Genomic DNA, 21717 nt, shown 5'->3' with positions numbered 1-21717 from the left:
ACACGAGGAAATGTGAGAATCGGATACTACTGCTAAAGCATCATGAATCTGGGCTACACTAACCACAACAAGAAATACCCTCTTTACTCACATAGTAAATTACAGGATAATATGAACAAAGGAATACAAAGAGTAAATGAATGAAAAGGGGAGTGTTTGAGACACTAAAAAGGCTGATGAGAGAGATAAATAGAGGAGGGAGAGGCCACTTTACATTGCATTTGTTTAGACTTGTCACAGCGTATCAGAAGTTTGCTTTACTTTGAGAACACCTTCTGCTCAGGCCTCTCATGTGCTACCGGCAAGGGGAGGCACACTACACTGTGAGTGAGAGAGTCAATGTGTGTGTGTTTGTGAGTGAGTGAACAAGATGCCCAGAAGGACTGTGTCAGTTCCCTATCCCAACGGGGATCCAACTCCAAGTAATTTTGGAGAGAAAGACCCTCTCGAATCAAATGGAGTCCCCCATGCCGGAGCCCCCAAGGAGAAGGTGGAACTGGGGAAGAAGGTGACCCTGCTCCGAGGAATCTCTATCATCATTGGGACGATCATTGGAGCGGGAATATTCATCTCTCCGAAGGGAGTTCTGAAGAACTCTGGCAGTGTGGGAATGTCACTGGTGGTGTGGATTGCCTGTGGGATTCTCTCTCTTTTCGGTGAGTGTCACACATAACATAGCTGAACATACGCAAACATGAGTGTGTTAACATGTGCATATGCTCTCACACACGGGCTCACATTCGCATTATCTTTTTCCACACACATTATTCAGTTTTAACAAAATGACCTAAATATCTCACCCACAGATTTCTTAGTTCTTAGTTCCTGATGTAATCAACAGTTGGATTTTAATTAGATTTTGAGGAACTGTACAGACGCTTTCTTAAATGTTTGTTTGCGGTTTTGCAATTGTGGCTTACCTAACAGCACCACTGATGTCACAATCATTCATGATGACACACCACTTTACTCACTGAAAGGAAATGAGTGTTGTTAAAAGGATTGATGACTCCAAAATGAAAATTCTGTCATTTAGTTTACTCTCATGACTTAGCAGGTTTCAGCTGTTCTCGGTTACACTTTTTAAGGTGTCATTGTTGCAGTGTAATTATATATTTAAGTACTGAGTAACATTAATTAACTACATGTACTTGGGGTTAGGGTAGGTTTAGGATTTGTCAGTTGCTTGTAATTATGCATAATTGTTACTATGGTAAGTACATGTAACATATGTAACAGGGACACTGTAAAATAAAATGTTACCCTGTTCTCTTCCACACAATGAAAGTGGATTGGGACAAGGGGCTGTTCAAAATGACAAAAAGGCACCATAAAAGCAAGTTTCCTGATACCATTTGTTAGCTTTGTGTGAAGAACAGAGTGAAACTTAAGACAGTATTTACTAAAGTCTTGACTTGAATATTCAGCTAAACTTCTCCTTTTGTATTCTACAGCAAGAAAAAGAAAGTCACACAGGTTTTAAAGACATGAGGGTGAACATTGTAAATGATGGCAGAGTTATATTTTTTTGGGTGAACTAAGGTTCATGTTGTCTGTGCACTCTCACACCTGCTTACTGACATTTATTTTATTATAAGAGTACTGCTAGTTTAAAAAGGAGAACTGGATGATCGTAATAACATTTGAAAATGTGTCCTATTTGAAAATTTGGCACTATGGATAAAGCTGCATTTATTCAAATAGCACATGGAAAGCATTTTCTTGCTTAAGTTGCTCATTGTGTACATTGCAACATTATTTAGATAGCCTAAGTCAGGCAGCTCTGAGTCAGATAAAAAACAAAACAAAAAAACATTACTCAGAATCATGAGCTGTGAGCTACTAGAATATGCATTATATTACATCAAACTAAAACGTATAGCCTATTTTTAAATTAATCATGAAATATTGTTAACACTTTACAATAAGGTTCAATTTGTTAACACAAGGATTTCCAAACATTTTTTGTTAGGCCTAAAATATTAACTTGAAATACCCCCTGAAATTTCAAGTGAATATTTCATTAATTTAAAGTTTTTTAAATAATAGTTTTTTTAATAAAAGAAAATCAAGTTGTTGTTTAGCCTATATGTATATATGGTGTTTTTAATATGCTTTAAGACAAACCATGTGCAAATACATAAGTCAACACCATTGCTGAGTATTTTCTCCTAAAAAAAGAAAGAAAAGAAAGTCTCAAAAATGCAGTTTGAAATCATGGCCGTTTCTTACATCAGAAACTACCCTGTAACCAATCACGTCAACGTGCGGGCAGGCTTTAGCATATCATTAACTATGACCGCTCTGAAGCAGGGACGTCTAAAGAGAAGCCATGTTCTCCCGGTATATTTTTCTGTTGATATGAAAAATCATGTACATTTAGTAATATAGCGGGTGAATTATGTATATGATGTATGTTATGATGAACTTATATGCCTTTCTCCACTGACGTTCTAAGTTGTTCAAAGCATGTATACTGATCTTTAGAAGGCAGACAGAGATGGCGAACAGGACGAACACGATTTGTTTAACATACAGGATGACTTTAACAACACATGTACATGTTCACAGTTCTCAGATGTTGGTTAATGGTTACATGACTGACATGCAGATAAACAAAATATTTGATCTTTTGGTCACACTTTAAAATTCACACGCAATCACTAAACAGCGCAGCGAGATCCAGTGAGAAGCATTCGAATTTTGCGCAGATGTCTCCGATACAAACATATCACTAGTTAAAAGCCAGATGAAACCAGCGCTAACAGTGCTGTGTGTGTGTGTGCATTCTCAGCAACACTGACACTGAAAACAAGAGAAACATTGCGAAAACAATCCAGTTAGCATACTTTTCAATTCACAAACATTTACCATAGATTTACAATAGTAACACTACTGTAAACATGGTATTGTGGCAGAAACATGGGATATTCATATCGAATTTTATTATATTATTAACATAGACATGTATTAAATGTTAAAGGAGTAATGAAATATAGGGCAAATTACAGAAACGAATGGTTAAGAGTAGAGCTCTAACTCAGAAATAATATAAAAATTTTGTACCTATACCGACTAAGCTACTGAAAGAGATACTTCCAGAGGTCATAGATCCTCTTCTTAATATCATTAATTCATCTTTGTCATTAGGATACGTACCAAAAACTTTTAAGCTGGCTATGATTAAACCGCTTGTTAAAAAAACGCAACTTGATCGTACAGAATTAGTCAATTACAGGCCGATCTCGAATCTACCTTTTCTGTCAAAGATACTAGAAAAGGTGGTATCCTCACAACTATGTTCCTTTTTAGAAAGAAATTATATCTGCGAGGATTTTCAGTCAGGATTTAGACCATACCATAGTACTGAGACTGCTCTCATTAGAGTTACAAATTATTTGCTCTTATCATCCGAAAGTGGTTGTATCTCGCTATTAGTGTTACTCGATCTTAGTGCTGCATTTGATACTATTGGCCACAACATTCTTTTAAATAGACTCGAAAATTATGTTGGTATTAGTGGAATTGCATTAGCATGGTTTAAATCATACTTATCTGACCGTTATCAGTTTGTAGCAGTAAATGAAGAGATGTCTCGTCGATCACAAGTTCAGTATGGCGTACCACAAGGCTCAGTACTAGGACTGTTGCTGTTCACTCTGTACATGCTACCCTTGGGAGATATCATTAGGAAGCATGGAATTAGTTTTCACTGTTATGCTGATGATACTCAGCTCTATATTTCTTCATGCCCTGACGAAACTTACCAATTCACAAAATTAACGGAATGCATAGCTGATATAAAAAAATGGATGACTAGTAATTTCCTACTACTTAATTCTGAAAAAAAAAACAGAGATTCTAATTATTAGACACGTAATAACCTAGAATACTGTCTAACACTTGATGGCTGCTCTGTTAAGTCTTCGTCGTCGGTTAGGAACCTGGGTGTGCTCTTTGATACCAATCTTTCATTTGAAAGTCACGCGTCTAGTATATGTAAAACCGCATTTTTCCATCTTAAAAAATATATCTAAATTACGTCATATGCTCTCATTGACAAATGCAGAACAATTAGTTCATGCGTTCATGACATCAAGGCTAGATTATTGTAATGCTCTTATCACCCATAAGAGCATTACAATAATCTAGCCTTGATGTCATGAACGCAGGAAGTAGACAACGGGAAGCAGACACCCTCTGTCAGTTCAAAGCTAGACTAAAAACACATCTCTTTGACCAAGCATACACATAACACATTATAGTTCATAATTCAATGTTAGGCTGCATAGATTAGGTCAGCCGGAACCGGGAACACTTCCCATAAATCCTGATGTACTCGTTACATCATAAGAAGAATGGCGTCTACGCTAATATTAGTTTTAATATTTTAATATTAATATTGTTTATCCCGAGGTTTACCGCAGTCTGCCGTATCCAGGCCGTATCCAGATCTGATGAAGGACCTGCGCCTGGACACGACGACAACGCAGTCCTGAAGTGTCAACTAGTCTCTCCCCTGTGAAGGCCTCCCTCCCCTCCGTTGTCGGGATAAATCTGGTTCGCGTGGTATTATACATTTTAAGGCCAGACAAGTAGTTTGTTGAGGGTTGGTTTGTAGGGAAGGACTACACACCTGCACACTACACGCCTGCGCATATATATTCAAACGCGCATCCCTATAGATTGAACTCGTAATATGCATGTGTACGCCATCAGCGTTCTCACAGGTTCGCATTTTTAAAACTTTGTGCAGAAAGAACTTAAGAGTTTTCTGTTAAAACGGTGTCGTGTTAGCGGCCCCATGTCAATAACTAGTGATCGTTGCGACGGAAGTGAATCAATCAAAACTAACTTTAGCTGGACAATAACTTTATTCTAGAGCTGCTATAATTAAATTTTGATGGTTTTTATTTTAAAATCATTTTGATTTATTTATTACATACTTTCATGATTTAACTAATTGGCTTGTCATCAACTCAAGAACCCAAATGTTTCTTGAACTCCACTATAAGTTCCGATACAAACACTATTTTGAACAGTAATTCATTACATTTAAAAGAAGTTCAGGTTTTACTGATATTCGGCAAGCAAGAATTTCAGGCTATGCGTGAAGAACCTGATCAGAGGGCCCCTCTAATGCCTAATGTGTGTGTCCGTGCACAATAGAGGCTGATATTGTCTTACGCCGCACTTTGATGGTGAGGAGAGCGCGGTCTGACACCATGGAGGTTGATGGCTTTATGTATGTGTCGAAGAAGAATTAGTTTATGTATAAGAAGAGCATTGTTTGACAGTTTGTTTATTCATGTGTATGCCAGGAGTCATTTCACACTTGTCAGCTTTCTTTTGTGTGCTGCAGCCCACATGCTTTGAATAAAAGCTGAGCTGCCCATTAAAAAAAATACACACACAAAAAAAACAGTCCATTCATCCACAATTTCTCTCAGTTGAAATCTACATTCTGATCTCTCCTGGTGGGCCTTGTATTTTAGAGCTCTCTTTACATTTACTTGAAGCTCACAAGTCAAGGGCTGCGAGTGAGGAAGGGCTTTGATTTGAACAGAGTATTCATTAAAATGTTAAAATGCACAGAACTATAAAGAGCTTGTGTTGTGTAACTGCACTCCCTGAGAGAGAACAGATGGTCTTAATGAACTGACTTAACCATGTGCCATTAGGGTTGCTTTGCAGGTGTTGTGTAAATCGTGCCACCTTTCTGAATAGTTATGGCACTCGCTCTCCACGACTTGCCTTTGTCCAGCTACTGTTACCTAATTTTGCTAAAGTATAAAGTTATTTGCCTAGCTCTTCCTTTTTGTCCTTTTCAGGTGCTCTATCATATGCTGAGCTGGGTACCTGTATTAAAAAGTCTGGTGGCCATTACACGTACATTATGGAGGCATTTGGTCCGCAAGTGGCTTTTGTGCGATTGTGGGCTGACATGATTGCCATAAGGTCAGTAAATCCTTATTCATCTTCTGTCTTCATTGACAGGTCTCTGGGGCACTGCCAGAATAAACAAACAAAATCCCGTAAACGCCTCAGATAAACACAAGCAAACTCTGCCCGATGAAGGTTCTCTCTCAATATTACTGCTGGGCTCCAGTAGGCATGGAATAAAAACCAGAGATAAAGTGCCTTATGACAATGAACAAGCCATTGTGGAGGCTCTCATGCAAAGGATCAAGGGCTGGATTCAGTCCAGGTTCATATGTAACAATCATAACACCGCCAAGAGTAACATCTGTAGACGTAGTTTGAAAGCAAACAAGCTTCACGTGAAGGAGAGCACAAAACATGTTCATGTACAAGTGAACTGGTTCACTGATTATAAGAGAAAAATGCACGAAAAGAGGTTCTATTACAATCATGATTTATCACATAGATTGCTCTACCTAACTTTGGAACAGTGTTTTACGAGAGATTACATGATGTCCAGTACAGTACACTGAGTGCTCAGAGTTAATTTTCTCATCTTGAAGACCTGCAGGTTTTGCTGTGACCGCTCTGGCATTTGGCCGCTATATTTTAGAGCCCATCTTCATGCCATGTGGAGTTCCTGAGACTGCCATTAAATTGGCCACAGCAATCGGATTCAGTAGGCTTTTTGGCTAAGTATTTTGGCTGCTTGATTACAGTATGTATATACCATCTTTATGGACTGGTTTATGTGTGCCATATTAATTTTGAGATAATGTATATTCTTTTTCATTGCAGCCATGGCAATGTATCTAAACAGCATGAGTGTAAGCTGGACTGCCAGAATCCAGATCTTCCTCACGTTCAGCAAGCTGCTCGCATTCGCCATTATCATTGTTCCAGGATTATACCTACTCTTCAAAGGTATTTAGTTTATATTATGCTTCTGGCTTCTTGAATAAGAGTTAAATGCACAAAATGCAAATATATATATATATATATATATATATATATATGTATTGATGCTGATATGTTTTTTTTAAGTGATCAAAAGTGTCAGTAAAGATGTTTATAATTTTACAAAAGATTTATTTCAAATAAATGCTGTTCTTTTAAACTTTATATTCATCAGAAAATCCAGTTTCCACTAAAATATTAAGCAGCTTAACATTGATAATAATAAGAAATGGTTCTTGAGTGTTATGAACTGCTCTGAGACACGAAGGTTGAGGATCCAAATGCAGTTTATTAAAGTAAATCAAAATCGTAATCAGAATCCAGGCAAAGGTCATACACAGGCAGGCAATCCAAACAAACAGACAAATCCAGAGGGTGAGGCAGGAACGGGAAAACCAGGACACGGGCAGAGATCAAGAACCAGGAACAATGACAACAAAGGAAACGCTCAGAAATGCAGTGGGATAACGAACAAGACTTTGCAGGGAATGATGAGGTGAACTAAACAATATAATGAGACACAGGTGATACTTTCTTCCCCTCACATCTGTTGCAGTTTATATAAACCATACATCTCACATATTTCAACAGGGCATCTTGCATTTTTATTATTTAAAAAAATTAAGCCAAACAACAGCCCGACAGCATCCGACTAGAGCCAACGGTGCGGAGCATACTGGAAAAACTAAGTCAGATGTCGTTCAAAAACGGCCCGGCGGCCGACAGTCGGCTTGGTGTGTCCCTGGCTTAAAGGGGGGTGGAGCTGAGTGGTGAGGAAAGGAAGCGAGGAAAGGAAATGAGGAAGCACAAATTACAAATGAGAAGCACCCAAGATGTTCACTTCTGGCAGATCCATAGACCACAATCCACCATGAGTGTGACGTCACAGCAGATCGAGCTTAATTTACCCTCACCCCACACAACTCAAGGGAATGATATTGGCATTATTTTGACGTTTAACCGCATTTAATACTTGTTGTAGCTACCTTAAGCTGACTGTTTTTTTTAACACAGTTATAGTTTATTGTATTGTCATTTTTGTTTGTGTATTTTATTTTATTTTATATTTAATTGTTTTTTTTGTTTGTTTTTTACAGCCCAAGCATACATACAGACCTAAATGGTGCATAAAACAAATTCATAAGGAAAGAATAATTAAAATAATAAATCACCTCCATAGCAGCTATATTCCAAGTGATCAAGGTCTTAAGGGGTTCCATTTCAAAATAGTTCAAGGGTTCCACCTGTAGTGGGCAATCGTGCAACGTAAGCAATGACGTACATCCGAGTGAACGAGACAGAGGGAATTTAGCGAGGGAATCTCATAATTTTTTTTTACTTAAACAGCCCAGCTCTTCCTACTGATGTCACCTCAGGTTTCCCCACTGGAAGCCCTGAGGAGACATAAACAAACCTTGCTCCTACTTACTTGAGTGAAAGTAGCCTACTTCTCCATGTGCACAGTCCGAGTCCTGACCAGGTTAATTGTTCCACACGGTGACATCATATCATTGACATGATGTGCAAATGCGTGGTAAGACCCTGATCATGCATTCCTTTTTTTGTGTGCTGCCCCCGCCAATATGCCGCCATGGACAGTAGCCCATGTTGCCCATGCCTAAATCTACCACTGACAACCATTCATTTTGATTAATAATAAAGATGAAGGTCCCTCAACAGAAATAGGTCTGGCTAAGGGAAAACTAAAATTACAGAGAACATCAGGCTGTCTAAGCTTATCACAATGCTAATCATTTACCACTGGTTTACATCTGCAGGGGAGACCAAAAACTTTGAGAATGCATTTAAGGTCAACACAGTAGACTTATCAGGACTTCCTCTGGCCTTCTACTCAGGAATGTACGCCTATGCCGGCTGGTGAGTCCACCTTTTCATTCCACACAAATCCAATAATGCCGCATACAGTGTTTGAATACATTTTTGGCCTCTTACAGGTTTTACTTGAATTTTGTGACTGAGGAGGTGGAGAATCCTGAGAGGTTAGTGTTATAACAAATATGATTTCTGTATGGTGTGATGTTTAATTCAGCTGTTTCTAGCATGGCAAACCAAATGGCATTGATGACTTAGGTGTTAATTTCCATTCCCCAGGACAGTGCCTCTTGCCATCTGCATCTCCATGGTGATAGTAATGATCTGTTACACACTGATAAACGTGGCATATTACACCGTGATGTCAGCAGAAGAGCTGTTAGCCTCCAATGCCGTAGCTGTGGTGGGTCACTCCCTGTCTGCTTCTACCTCAAAACTTCTTAATTTATTAACAAATTCCAATTAAATTCAACAAATTCAATTTACACAATCCAGGATCCTATCGGTTTTTAATAGCAGCAGTAACTGGAACATTTAAGAAAGAGAGCCAGAAAGAAAAGGATACTAGTTTTATAAACGAGTTTAAGCAATTTGCAGTAGTGCCTGTAATAGTCAACACCTTCCTCCTCCCCAAAGTAAATATGATTACATAAAGCCAGTGGCTCTAAATGCCTGTCTGTTTCTCAGCTGGAGTAATCATATATCTCTCACAAATAACTGACAGCAACAGAATACGTGCGCAGAGATCTCCTGCTAGGCTCTGAAATACTCTAAAAGCTTTCTCATCTCATTAGACGTCTGTAATGCATTCATTTAGAGCCTGTTTCACTTTGCGTGTCCCTCTACAAGCTCACTCTTATGGAAAATATAAAGCCTTTTTACTTCACTGATTTTTCATAAACACAGACAAGTCTAAAAATTGAAGATCAATGTTGTTTTCCTATTTGTTTCACAAAATTAGTTCATATTTCTCACTTCCATCCACTTTTCATCTCTTCCCTCTCTATTCATCTATCTGCCCTCCCCAACAGACTTTTGCGGAGAAGCTGATGGGAGACTTCTCAGTTGCAGTTCCCGTTTTTGTAGCTCTGTCTTGCTTTGGGTCCATGAATGGAAGCCTATTTGCCATCTCAAGGTGTGCATCTCAGTTTTGAGTCCTCAGATTACCTGATTTTTACAAGGGTCAAACATAGAGCGATAAAGGTTATAAAAACACTAGGAAACAAGCTTAATTAATTTAGGAATATGACACAAATTCATACCAATTAGCCACCAATTTACCAAAATGTAAAATACTTCAAGGGTTAGTTCACCCAAAAATGAATATTCTGTCATTAATTACTCACCCTTATGTCATTTCAAACCCGCAAGACATTCATTAATCTTTGGAATACAAATGAAGATATTTTTGATGAAATCGGAGAGCTTTCTGTCCCTCCATTGGGAGCAACACAATTTACACATTCTTCAATGGTTTATAACCTCAATTTTATGAAGCGACGTGAGTTCTTTGTTTGCACAAAAAAAAAATATTTACCGCTTTCTTTACAAAAATATTGACCTGCAATCCAGTAGGGGCAGCACCACAACGCATGCGTGTTGTGTGGACTCAAGACCGAAAGTTGACGTGCTTTGGATAATATTATTTTTAAATATCAGGGGGGTAATCTTTCAGAAAAAAAATGAAGCTTCCCTGGGCGCCGGCATTGATTAGCAGACCCCCACCTGCTGTTAGCATTTCATTGACTCCCATTCATTTTGGCGTCACTTTGACAGCGAATAACTTTACATCTGAGGCGTTTAAAGACTCCATTTGTCCATTATTTATTTCTAAAGAAACACAAAAATGTATAAAAGGCTCCATTACCTTGTTTCTTACGTTATGGCCCTGTAGAAGCAGTTTTTGTAAAAAATAGGCTAACGATTGCGTCATAACCACGCGACTCTCTGTTGCAGAGTAGAGAAATTACCGTATGGAAAGGAGGAGAAGCTTGAGGGCAATCGGGGGGACGTGGAGGCAAAATGACAAAATAATTCATCAGAATACTTAGCAAAAGTTGCTCCTGCTCCTAGCTCATGGACACCTCCTACTCACAATCTCCGTCTCTGCAAGTTTCGGAAGGGAATGATTCAGATTTCTCTTGTCACATCTACGTCGTCAAGCTTAGTTTGAGTCTGCGCAGTACAGTCAGCCATCAAGAAGTGAGTGCTTCTAATTGACTTCACTTTTCTCCGTTGAATCCAATGGGGTCGCTGTGTCCATTTCTTTTACTGTCTATGGTAAATATAGGGGTAAATTATGTGTTTTTTTTGCCCAAACAAAGCACTTGCGTAGCTTCATAAAATTGAGGTTAAACCACTGGAGTCACATGGATTACTTTAATGATGTCTTTCCTACCGTTTTGGACCTTGAATGTGTAAATTGCGTTGCTCTCAATGGAGGGACTGAAAGCTCTCTGACTCCACCAAAAATATCTTAATTTGTGTTCCGAAGATGAAAAAAGGTCTTGTGGGTTTGGAACAACATGAGGGTGAGTAATTAATGACAGAATTTTCATTTTTGGGTGAACTAACCCTTTAAGAATTGCCATGAGAGGGTGTTGAAAATTACACCAAGTATTTGAATTTTATATTATTTTTCAAATGACCCAACAATTGTTGGTCACACAGTTAATTGTTTTAGGCTTTGACACATTTTTAGTCTTTAGTTTCAAATCCTTTCAAATCCAAAGTTTCAGAACATCGATTGTATGTCTTGGTTCTTATTTCTACAGTGGATGTTTTAAACTTTTTACATTTTGTTTCTCTTCCACAGAATGTTCTATGTCGCCTCTCGAGAAGGTCAGCTTCCTGAAGTTCTCTCTATGATTCACATACGCCGACACACGCCATTACCTGCTGTGATTGTCCTGGTGAGTCATAGACACACACATGTCCCACTCAACGGTCACCTGTACTGATACTCCTGTTCAGCTGAACAAAACCGTTTGCAGCTATTTTGAAAGCTTCAAAATAAAAACATATTACTTATGAAACTGACTTTGTTCCTAAAAGGAAAAAATTTAAATAAAATAAATATACTAATAAAAAATACAAAATGTTTAAAAAAAATAAAGAAATAAAAAAATGTATATATATTTACACTGTATAAAATATTCAAAAGTACTATTAATATTATTAAAAACATAGTAACTTACTAACTGACATATGCATAAACATTATCTTGCATAAATTATATAACACATAACTTTTAATTTACTATATCAGTAATTTTCATGCCTGCACGCCTTTCTAAAAGTGCTCGTCTTTCTTTCAGTATCCGATCACACTACTGATCCTCTTCCTAGGGGACATCTACAGCCTGCTGAACTTCATGAGCTTCCTACGCTGGTTCTTTATCGGGGTGGCAGTGGTCGGCCTCATCTACATGCGATTCACACGCCCTGATATGCCACGACCTTTTAAGGTGACCCTTTTTTTTGTTCTGACAGCCTGTTACCTTATGTCTAACGCATCTCTAATGCAAATTATTAGTTAAATATCTAGCGGTTATGAAAATACGGTAGATTTAATTCTAAGGTGTAGGTTAGCAGAGGTGAGGCAAGAGTTGGAAAGCTATTGAAATCTCAGTTGTACCAGAGCCCGTCTACGGAGAGCCTGTCCACTCCCTATTAAGCCCTATTGTACCGAATTTTGGTTGTAGTACCACCAGAGTTCCACTGGGGGCGCTCGCCAAGAGTGCAAAATGAATGGGAGTCAATGGGGCTAGACGGCTAAATTTGTCTCTTTCACCCGATTGCCGTTGAGAAATCTCAGATGTGATTGTAGATTTTGCAAGTTCAACATGGGTTTTAGGTCGAAAGTTGAATGAACGAGTACTTATGTCGTTTTGATTTCTTACAGGTTGAGTTGTTGTTGCCCATAACACGCTAGCATTCTGCTAATGACGTCAGCATTCTGACGTCATTGACATTTTGAAAGACTTTTTTAAATCAAATAAGTGACTCTAAAAAATCTAACACCCAGCAATGTGTAATTTCTTTGCATCTCCTTTCGAATACAACATTCAAATTACTAGACAAAAAATTATATCCTGAGAAAAGTGGATTTTGAGGGGTATACCGCCATTGACCTCCATTCATTCTGCACTCGTCCTGTGAGCGCCCTCATATGGAATCAGAGTGGAACTGCAACCAGTTCAGAAGCCGGAAGTGTAGTGAGAGTGAAACTTCTCGCCATATTAGACATTCTCTGGTTGTACTCTGTCACTTTGTTATGCTGTCCACTTAATCTTAAATTGCTTCAGGGGGCCTTTTCAGTAACTGGTAGTTACTAACAGTCGAATATATTGTGAAATAACCATGAACAAAATCATATCAAAATCAAGAAATGTTTTGATCCATGAGGAACCGCTCTCTTTTATGTCTTATATAAGTATTTAAATTTATTGTGATGAAAAAGTATAGCTAAACAAACTAGAACAGGTTGGGTTGGGTATAAACATGAAATTTAAATTCATGTTATGGCCATGGATCCTTTTAGATAGGAAACTGAAGATTTTACAGATATCTCTGTCAAAACATGTTGTTTAAAGTGTCCCTATTATGGTTTTTCGAATATTCCTTTCATGCAGTGTGTAATATAGCCTAGCTGTTTGTGAATTTAAACGTTCTGCAAACTTCTAAAGTCGAAAGTGCACAATAAATATATTGTCTCCCAAAAGAAAGAATCGACTCAGAACCATCTAAACGAGTCGTCTGTAAATCGAATCCCACTGCGTTCCGGTTCTACGTCACTAGAAAAGACATTTGCATAATGCCCGCCTATGTTGTACGTTGTCCGCTTGCGAACAACTTGTCCCGCCCTCAAACATGACATTTTACTGACGACGGCTACTCAAATCTCGTTCAACGCGGGCTTCGTAAAACACTTGCTCTGGAAAGATGGGTAGGTACCCAGTTTATTGGATCAGCTGGCTCCTCAGAATCACAACCTGCAAGTATAAATAATTATCGATGTATATATTTTCTACCGGGTGTTTAAAATACGTAACTTTGTGTTGTATATTTTATATTGTGTAAGTTTCCGACTAACTGGCTAACTCATGTTATTACTGTCTTACTGAAGTAGTTCTACAAAATAGCTGTGGGGCAACTATTACCTACAACTGTCTCTGTTAATGCAGACTGACTGTCAAGCTTCTGACAAGCGCTGTAAGCGGTAGACCAATCACATCAGACTGGGCCATCTGGCCAATCAGAGCAGAGCATGCTCACGGAAAGGAGGGATTTAGAGAGACTGATTTATCCGACAAGTCATTTGAGAATCATTGAAAAATGTGGTGATGTACAATGTATATAATGAGAAAATGAAAGTGTTTCTCCTACCTGTTGTAACTAAATTAGAAACCTTTAAAATAGCATAATAGGGGCACTTTGAAGGAAATTAAAATTCACACTCAAGACGCTGCAAACCCATTTGATTGTCTTCTGCAAAACACTATCTGTACAGGTCAAAATAAACAGGTGTATTCTTCAAAAAGGGAACAAAAGCACCATCAAAATTATGAAAGTGGCCTACTCACTATATTCCTAGACTTCTAAAGTCATATGATTTGAGGAACAGGCTTACATTTATACAGTACAGACAGTCTCAACTGAAAAACACATGCAGTTTATTGCTCTTTCCAAACTCTATAGAACACCATACTTTTAATATCTCGTTATCTCTGTATTTTTCTCTTTCACAGGTCCCTATTATAATCCCTGCTGTTTTCTCCTTCACCTGTTTCTTCATGGTCTTCTTTTCCCTATATTCGGATCCAATTAATACTGGGATTGGCTTTGCCATCTCTCTCACTGGCATCCCTGCATACTACATATTCATCTACACCGAAAGAAAACCCAAATGGTTCCAGAAATTGTCAGGTCAGAGGATTCATAAATGCAAATGGCAAAAGGCAACAGTGTTAAACTTCTGATTTTGCTTGAAAGTAATTTTTTGTCTAGTTACTCATGAATGATTATTATAATGACTTTGCCATGTAAATTTTTTATTATATGACTGGTGTTAAACTCTTGGAAGTATATTTTCTGGAGATGAATAAAAAGAACCTTATTATGCACAAACAATGGAACATATGGAAATTAATTCCATATCATTTCATCTAGAATATGGTCATTTCATAAAACATATGCTAATAATTAGTGAAGTTGGCTTATTAATGTTTGTTTCCCTTGTGTTTTTCAGACTCCATGAACAGATCACTACAGATCATCCTACAGGTGGTTCCTGCAGAGCACTGACCTTTATCCTTTTTTTCTCTTTGCATGTGTGTATGGCTGTGTCTGTACAGTATCTGTAGTACTGTAGTTCTCAACTGGTGATGGGTCACGACCAAAGTCTGTTCTGATTGACAGAAGGGAGAAAACAATACTAAATCCAAATAATAAAATCAACTGAAGCAAAGCCAGTTGAGACCTATTTCAGTACATCCAAAAATGAGCAAAAACAATCTCTGAAATGTCTCTGCCTCAGTCGACCTGAGAAAGAGACGCAACACTGTAATTTCAACATATTCATCTTCTAATGCTGTGAAGAACCTAACGTGACTGACATAAAGTCCATGCATATCACCTGTGGTGTTTTAGAAACGTGGCCACACATTCAATTTGCACTGCTATATCTTTATACACGTCAGTGTCACAGACGCCATAAGTGATTCCACTCCATGAGGGGTGACTCAGACAGGGATTTGGACATAATGTTACACTCTCCTCAATGGCTGAGGCATTTGAAATTCTGTTATTCTGACACGACTGTACATGTAAACACTGAATAATGGCTATCTTGTAGAGTCTTGTCTGACCAATAGGTTTCTTAGGACATATCACATACACTACAGTGATATTTCTGTATTACGCTACACTGGATAATCTGGTATTTTTATTGCCTATTGTGCTGTTTTATTATACCATGCAGGAGAACTCCACAGTGCACTAATGTATGTTGATTATTGCTCCAGAATTGCCTTTTAACCATTTGACAACTTAAATACCCAATTCAGCTTGAAATTGTATTGTATTTATAATCAGTTTATTCCCAAATGAATTGCCAGTAATGATTTTGCACATTAACATTGTGTTTGAATACTGAAATCACACACATATCCTAGTGACACCTGCCTACTTGATTATGTCTGTGTTCAATTAAATCAGTATTATGTTATACTATTATGACTGTTTTAGATAATTCTACATTGACTGGTATATTTTTGTACACATATTTTGTAAAACTACACTGACTGCTACAGTAGAAACAACTTTTGTAAAGCTATACGAGCAAACTTTGTATGACCAATTCTACCACATTAAATAAATCTATTTCCCTTTACCTCTGCTATTTTTTCAGAAAATGTTTCCATGATGATGTTGATATATATATATATATATATATATATATATATATATATATATATATATATATATATATATATATATATATATATATATATACATATATATATATATACATATATACACAAACACCATGTGTATGTGTGCGCAAAATTTATTCTGCATATTCGCAATAGAGTTTAGGTGTAAAACTGCTCAATACATTGACATTGCAATTATAGATTAATTATAGATTACACTTCACTAAGCTTATGCAAGTCAAAATTTAACATGAGCAGTTCTTCCCTGCAAGAATTACAATCAAATCCCATTCAAAAACTCAGAAAGTGGTAATCTAGACCCTACGGTGTCCTGACATAACCTGACAGTGGTAAGAACGTATTGGTGAATAGTGGGCCGTAGATTGGACATGACAGGAAATATAATGTTGAAAGCAGAAAATGTGTTCTTTTCACACTGTGAGGATTTTGATCAATGAACAGGTTTCACTTCACAGAATACTGTTGTAGAAAGAGACCAGTCAATGAAATAACAGTAGACATGTAAAACCCAACACACAGTGTTTGTGTGTGGGTAGATTGTTGGCATTGGAAGGGATCTAGGAGCAGAATGATTGATCCATTCCACTAGAATGATTGCATTACTCCTCTAATACCTCAACCCCTTACAGAGCCGTCCTAAGAAGATGAGAATATAGTAAGAAAGAAAACAGAGATGGCTGAGGAAGAAAACATTACTTCACCCACAAAATCGTATCAACGCAAGTTCTTGTGTGTTATAGTCAGCAACAGTTTGTGTGTTTGTGTGTGTGTTGGCAGCACAAGGGGTCCCATATCGCAGGCAACAAAGCTCAAATGACTTTGTGAATAAGTTGAAGCTGGTGAACCAGGATCGAGTGCCATGATCATGGCACTGGCCCAAAACACTAACACACACACGCTCGAGTGAACATATCCCTGCCATTGTTGGGCAAATGCCCAGTACAACGTCAAGAGAAGGCCAGCTCCAGGGATGGGCATAATGCCATTAAAACGAGGAGGCGCATATCTGCACAAACCAGTTCATTCACACAGTCTGAAGTTGGAGGTATACAGCTCGGTTAGTAGAGTTATACATTAAAAGATACACTTTTTATGGGATTTTAAGAGCAGGGAACCCTACAATCTTCACTGGAACTGAGAGCAAGGTCAATGAGATCAATAAAAGGGACAGAATGGGATGATTTGAAGGAATCAGAAGGGATTTTTTTTAGCAAGTACACGTGCAGAATGATGGAACGTGGAGATGGAATGTGTGTACTGAATCAAACAAATCTGGACCGGACAATATATAGAGATACATGGACTGAAACTATGGTGACAATTTTTTTAAATTTTCCTTCAGTTTTTTTTTTTTTTTTGTGTGTGTGTGTGTGTGTAAATGTTTTAATATATTTTTTTTAACTATTTTCATCTGTCGACAGACACACACACATTATATATATATATATATATATATATATATATATATGAAGAGTTCAGATGCAAAAGCCTCTAAATGCCATCTGAAATTTTCTTATAGAATGATCATTTTTATCAAGCTCGTATATTTTAATTCAATAATTTCACTTAAATTGCAATGAAGATTACCTATTAATTATCATTTAAGTGAAATTACTGAACTTAAATATACAAGCTTGATAAAAATGATCATTCTATAGGAAAATTTCAAATGGCATTTAGAGGCTTTTGCATCTGAACTCTTCATATATATATATATATATATATATATATATATAAACAAACACACGTTTGTTTATTTATTTATATTATTTCTGAATATATGTCCCTCATTCATTAACAAGCACATTCATCCCAAGAGTGCATCTGAAAAAATATAATATGTCAGCTTTTCAACCATTTTCCCGCTGTCTTTCTCCCATCAGTTACTTGTGAAGTTCCAGCTGCTGTCACATGGGGGCGATAATGTAAAGCTCAACAATCAGGCCTCCACACATGAAAGAGCTAAGAAGAGGTTGTGTACTGTGAGATCTCCATCGATCAGTTAGACACAGCAGCTGCTGCTCACAACAACAAATAACTTTGGGATCTATAATGCATTTTCTAATCCGTGCATCTGCACACTCGTTCATCTCCGTGATCGGCTTCACGTTGAAGATCAACAGCTCCTTCGGTCCCTCCAGACAGGGTCATGATTCTGCCTGACAATAAGACAGTGGAACTGATTTACACTTTCCTGTACTCTCTTTTAAGACCTCTGGTTTCCTTCACATTTCAGACACTTTTACAGCTAATAAACCATCCATCCAGGGCCGTACCACAGACATGAAGAGGGACATGTTGCTTCCAATATTCAGATTAGTGGTTAATCAAAGTGGGTTTTTCAAAGACCACTTGATAAATTTTGAATTTTTTATTACATCCTTCCTTCAATCCATCCATTCATCCATCCAAACAGCCAAATTAAAAATTCAGTTATCACTGCACAAGTGACCTAAGCCGTTTCACTACCATTTTGGACAGTGATCAAATGTACCAAAACATTTCATTTTTCAAAGCTGACTCTCCAAAAGAAGAAGCCTGTTATTTGTAACTATGACAAAAGCAATCCTCCATAGTGGGTTTCTTGGAAGACTGGGATCTCATTTACATCAATTAAATAAATGGGACATGAAATGAGAGGAGCAAGGCCCACGTTACATTAGTTTGACAAACATGTCTTTCCATGTGTAAAAATGCAAATGCATTCGTTATCTTGCACATATGTGACTATATATCTACCAACTTAAATAAGAATATTATGGTATTATGAGTGTTTAGTGACAGTATGAAAAGAGATGCAGGCCAGGTGACTAACCAAGGATCACATGATCCATCCTGATCCATGCCCATACTGTTTGTATAACAGAACTTGAGCCTTTCTGTCTCTGTATAGCCCCTTTCACACAGCGCTTTGAACCCGGCAAATTGCCAGAGCGCCTTCTGTGTGAACGCAAACTCGACCCGGGATTTATGCCGGGATCGATGCCGGGTCGGGACCTAGTAACATTGCCGTGTTCAGTCCCGGAACGCGCGCTGTGTGAACAAAAGCCGTAATAATGCCGTGTCGTAGTGATGACGCTGAAGCCGGGCTCGTTCTCCAGCTGTGGAATGGTACGTAATGCGCAAGTTTATGATCGAATCAGAGAAACAAATGCACAGGCGTGGTTTCTCGAGAGAGAGATCGCAGCTCATAAGACGCTGCTGAGATAACAAGTCACATCGATGTCACGTGTCTTTACGGCATTTTTACGGGTTGTGTGTGAACGCACTCTCTGATTCCGGAAAATCACTGACAGTGTGAATGACCAAAATCAAACGAACCCGGGTCAAATCCCGGGTCACTTTATCCGTGTATTTTCCGGAATCTCTGTGTGAAAGGGGCTTATGAGACTAAATTTACATTGTGAATGTCCATTTGTCTGTTCTATAAATCTGTGCATCTATGTGCATGTTTTTATGCTGTGACTGACAGACAAAGTCACCTAAATTACTTACACTCCATCTATTACAGAGTGATTCACGCCTCCCTGACATTTCATTAGCCTTGGGGTGTCTGTGTGTGCCTGTATGGTTTGTGATGGTGCAGATATATGCATGCGACTCATCCGATTATCCCAACATAAAGTAAGAACATGTATATGTTATGCTTCTATTCATGACACTTCTCTCACACACACACACACACACACACGCACACGGTTTGACACCACCATGATATTAAGTTTCCCCAACTAAGCAAAGGAGGACTTACTCCATCAGAAACAACAAAAAACAAAGAAAGAAACACAACATAGCCTATATTTAGACCAATCTTTGCAGAATACCCAGGCTAACTTACATGTCAACTTCCCATGTGCTATATCTAACCTATAGACCTTACGTCTTTGTTACATATTAAATTATGGATCATGTTTATGTGCTTCCTTATTCACAAAAGGGTTTATTTGAGTGTTTGCAGGCTCATGTGTCCAGTGTAGCAGTGAATACTGCAGCTTGTGCATTATTTATATTGCATTATTATTTCTCCCCGTTGCTTGTGCACAGCGGTGCTCATTTGTCATGACAGAAAGTTTCTCTATTATCAGAGACATCCATACACGTATACAGTACATGCATGTGTGTAGGCCTGTCGCGATAATTAAATAACCGTCTGATCGCGATTATTTGATCTAACCGCGATTGTTTTAGACAACCGCGATTATTGCGCTCTTTTATAGGCCTTCGGCACAAGGGGGAGTCATGGACCAAAAGAAATAGACAAGCACTAATTAAGTTTTCCAGCAATATATTCAAAGTCATCTGAAGCCATTCTATAGCTTAATGTGAGGGACAGAAATATATTTACATCGTTAAATTAAAGTTCACGGAAACTCGTCTTCCCTCCTCTGCAGCTGTCAATCATTCTCCGTTCAGCGTTCAAACAGCGTGCCTCGTCCGATTACGGCAGGAAACTCACCAATATGATATATTTATGTTATAATACTTGATCTGTAGAAAAAGGGCTGTGGATTTGCATAAAATGATTTTATTTTGTTATTTTATTTGCTAGTTTTATTTGCTGGAGTGTATTGCTGTTTCTAAACGAATCGCTACCGTGTGCCTGTTAGATCACACACAGCACAAGGACTATGAATTGGCATCAAACGCACAATAACTGGAATTTAAAACTGTGAAGAAACAAACGATCAATAAACTGTTGGACAGATATACAGATACACTAGGATTTGTGAGCTCGACATTTCTTTGCTTTGTGCCGTGAAGTTTTAAATGTGCATTGTGACCCTATGTTGCTTTGAGCACATCATTCTGCACCCGCGAAACACATATGTGCTTTGTGCCGCTCTGTTTTGAAGTGTTTCATATTTTCGTGTTTTTTTGCACTGTAAGATTATTAAAAGCCTATCTTGTTCTGTTCTGTCGTATATATCATATCATGTTGCCCCATTAAAAAGCTGCACAATACATTTAAAATAAGCACAATTTAATTGTATATTATTTGTGTGTAGTGTGTGTGTAGATAGATAGATAGATATATAGATAGACAGATAGATAGATATGTGTATACATACACTATCATTCAAAAGTTTGGGGTCAGTAAGATTTTTTAAAATGTTTTTAAAATAAATATCTTCTGCTCACCAAGGCTGCATTTATTTGATAAAAAAAAAAGTCATATTGTGAAATATTATGACAATTTAAAATGACTGCTTTCTATTTGAATATATTTTAAACTGTAATTTATTCCTGTGATCAAAGCTGAATTTTCAGCATCATTACTCCAGTCTTCAGTGTCACATGATCCTTCACAAATCATTCTAATATGATGATTTGATGCTCAAGAAACATTCATTATTATTATCAATGTTGATATACATAGATATATAAATAAAATGTAATTAATACATGAATTAATTTTATAATAGTACTAATAGTAATTTGTAATTTGTTTTTATCAACATGTTTAGATTTCATAAAATTACGGTGCAGATTTTTTCAAGAATTACTTTTGCTGCTGATTAATACACTAACTAAGTTTATTAAGAAAATTG

At 37.6% G+C, this 21717-nt stretch overlaps 1 protein-coding gene across 1 annotated transcript; it reads left to right on the top strand.

The window, feature by feature from the left end:
* The first annotated feature begins 219 nt into the window (after positions 1–219).
* On the top strand, positions 220–16104 carry slc7a11 (solute carrier family 7 member 11). The gene is made up of 12 exons (XM_082178225.1): positions 220–656; positions 5832–5958; positions 6486–6601; positions 6721–6846; positions 8658–8757; positions 8835–8879; positions 8992–9115; positions 9744–9847; positions 11528–11624; positions 12029–12178; positions 14462–14639; positions 14962–16104. The coding sequence occupies exons 1-12, from the start codon at positions 371–373 to the stop codon at positions 15015–15017; spliced, it is 1509 nt and encodes a 502-aa protein (XP_082034351.1). The 5' UTR covers positions 220–370; the 3' UTR covers positions 15018–16104.
* Positions 16105–21717: the final 5613 nt, after the last annotated feature.

This window comes from Leuciscus leuciscus (genome assembly GCF_965113295.1).
Source record: "Leuciscus leuciscus genome assembly, chromosome: 8".
Lineage (NCBI taxonomy): Eukaryota > Metazoa > Chordata > Actinopteri > Cypriniformes > Leuciscidae > Leuciscus > Leuciscus leuciscus.
The sequence above is the reverse complement of the archived record's forward strand: the minus strand, read 5'-3'. Positions and strand labels throughout refer to the sequence as shown.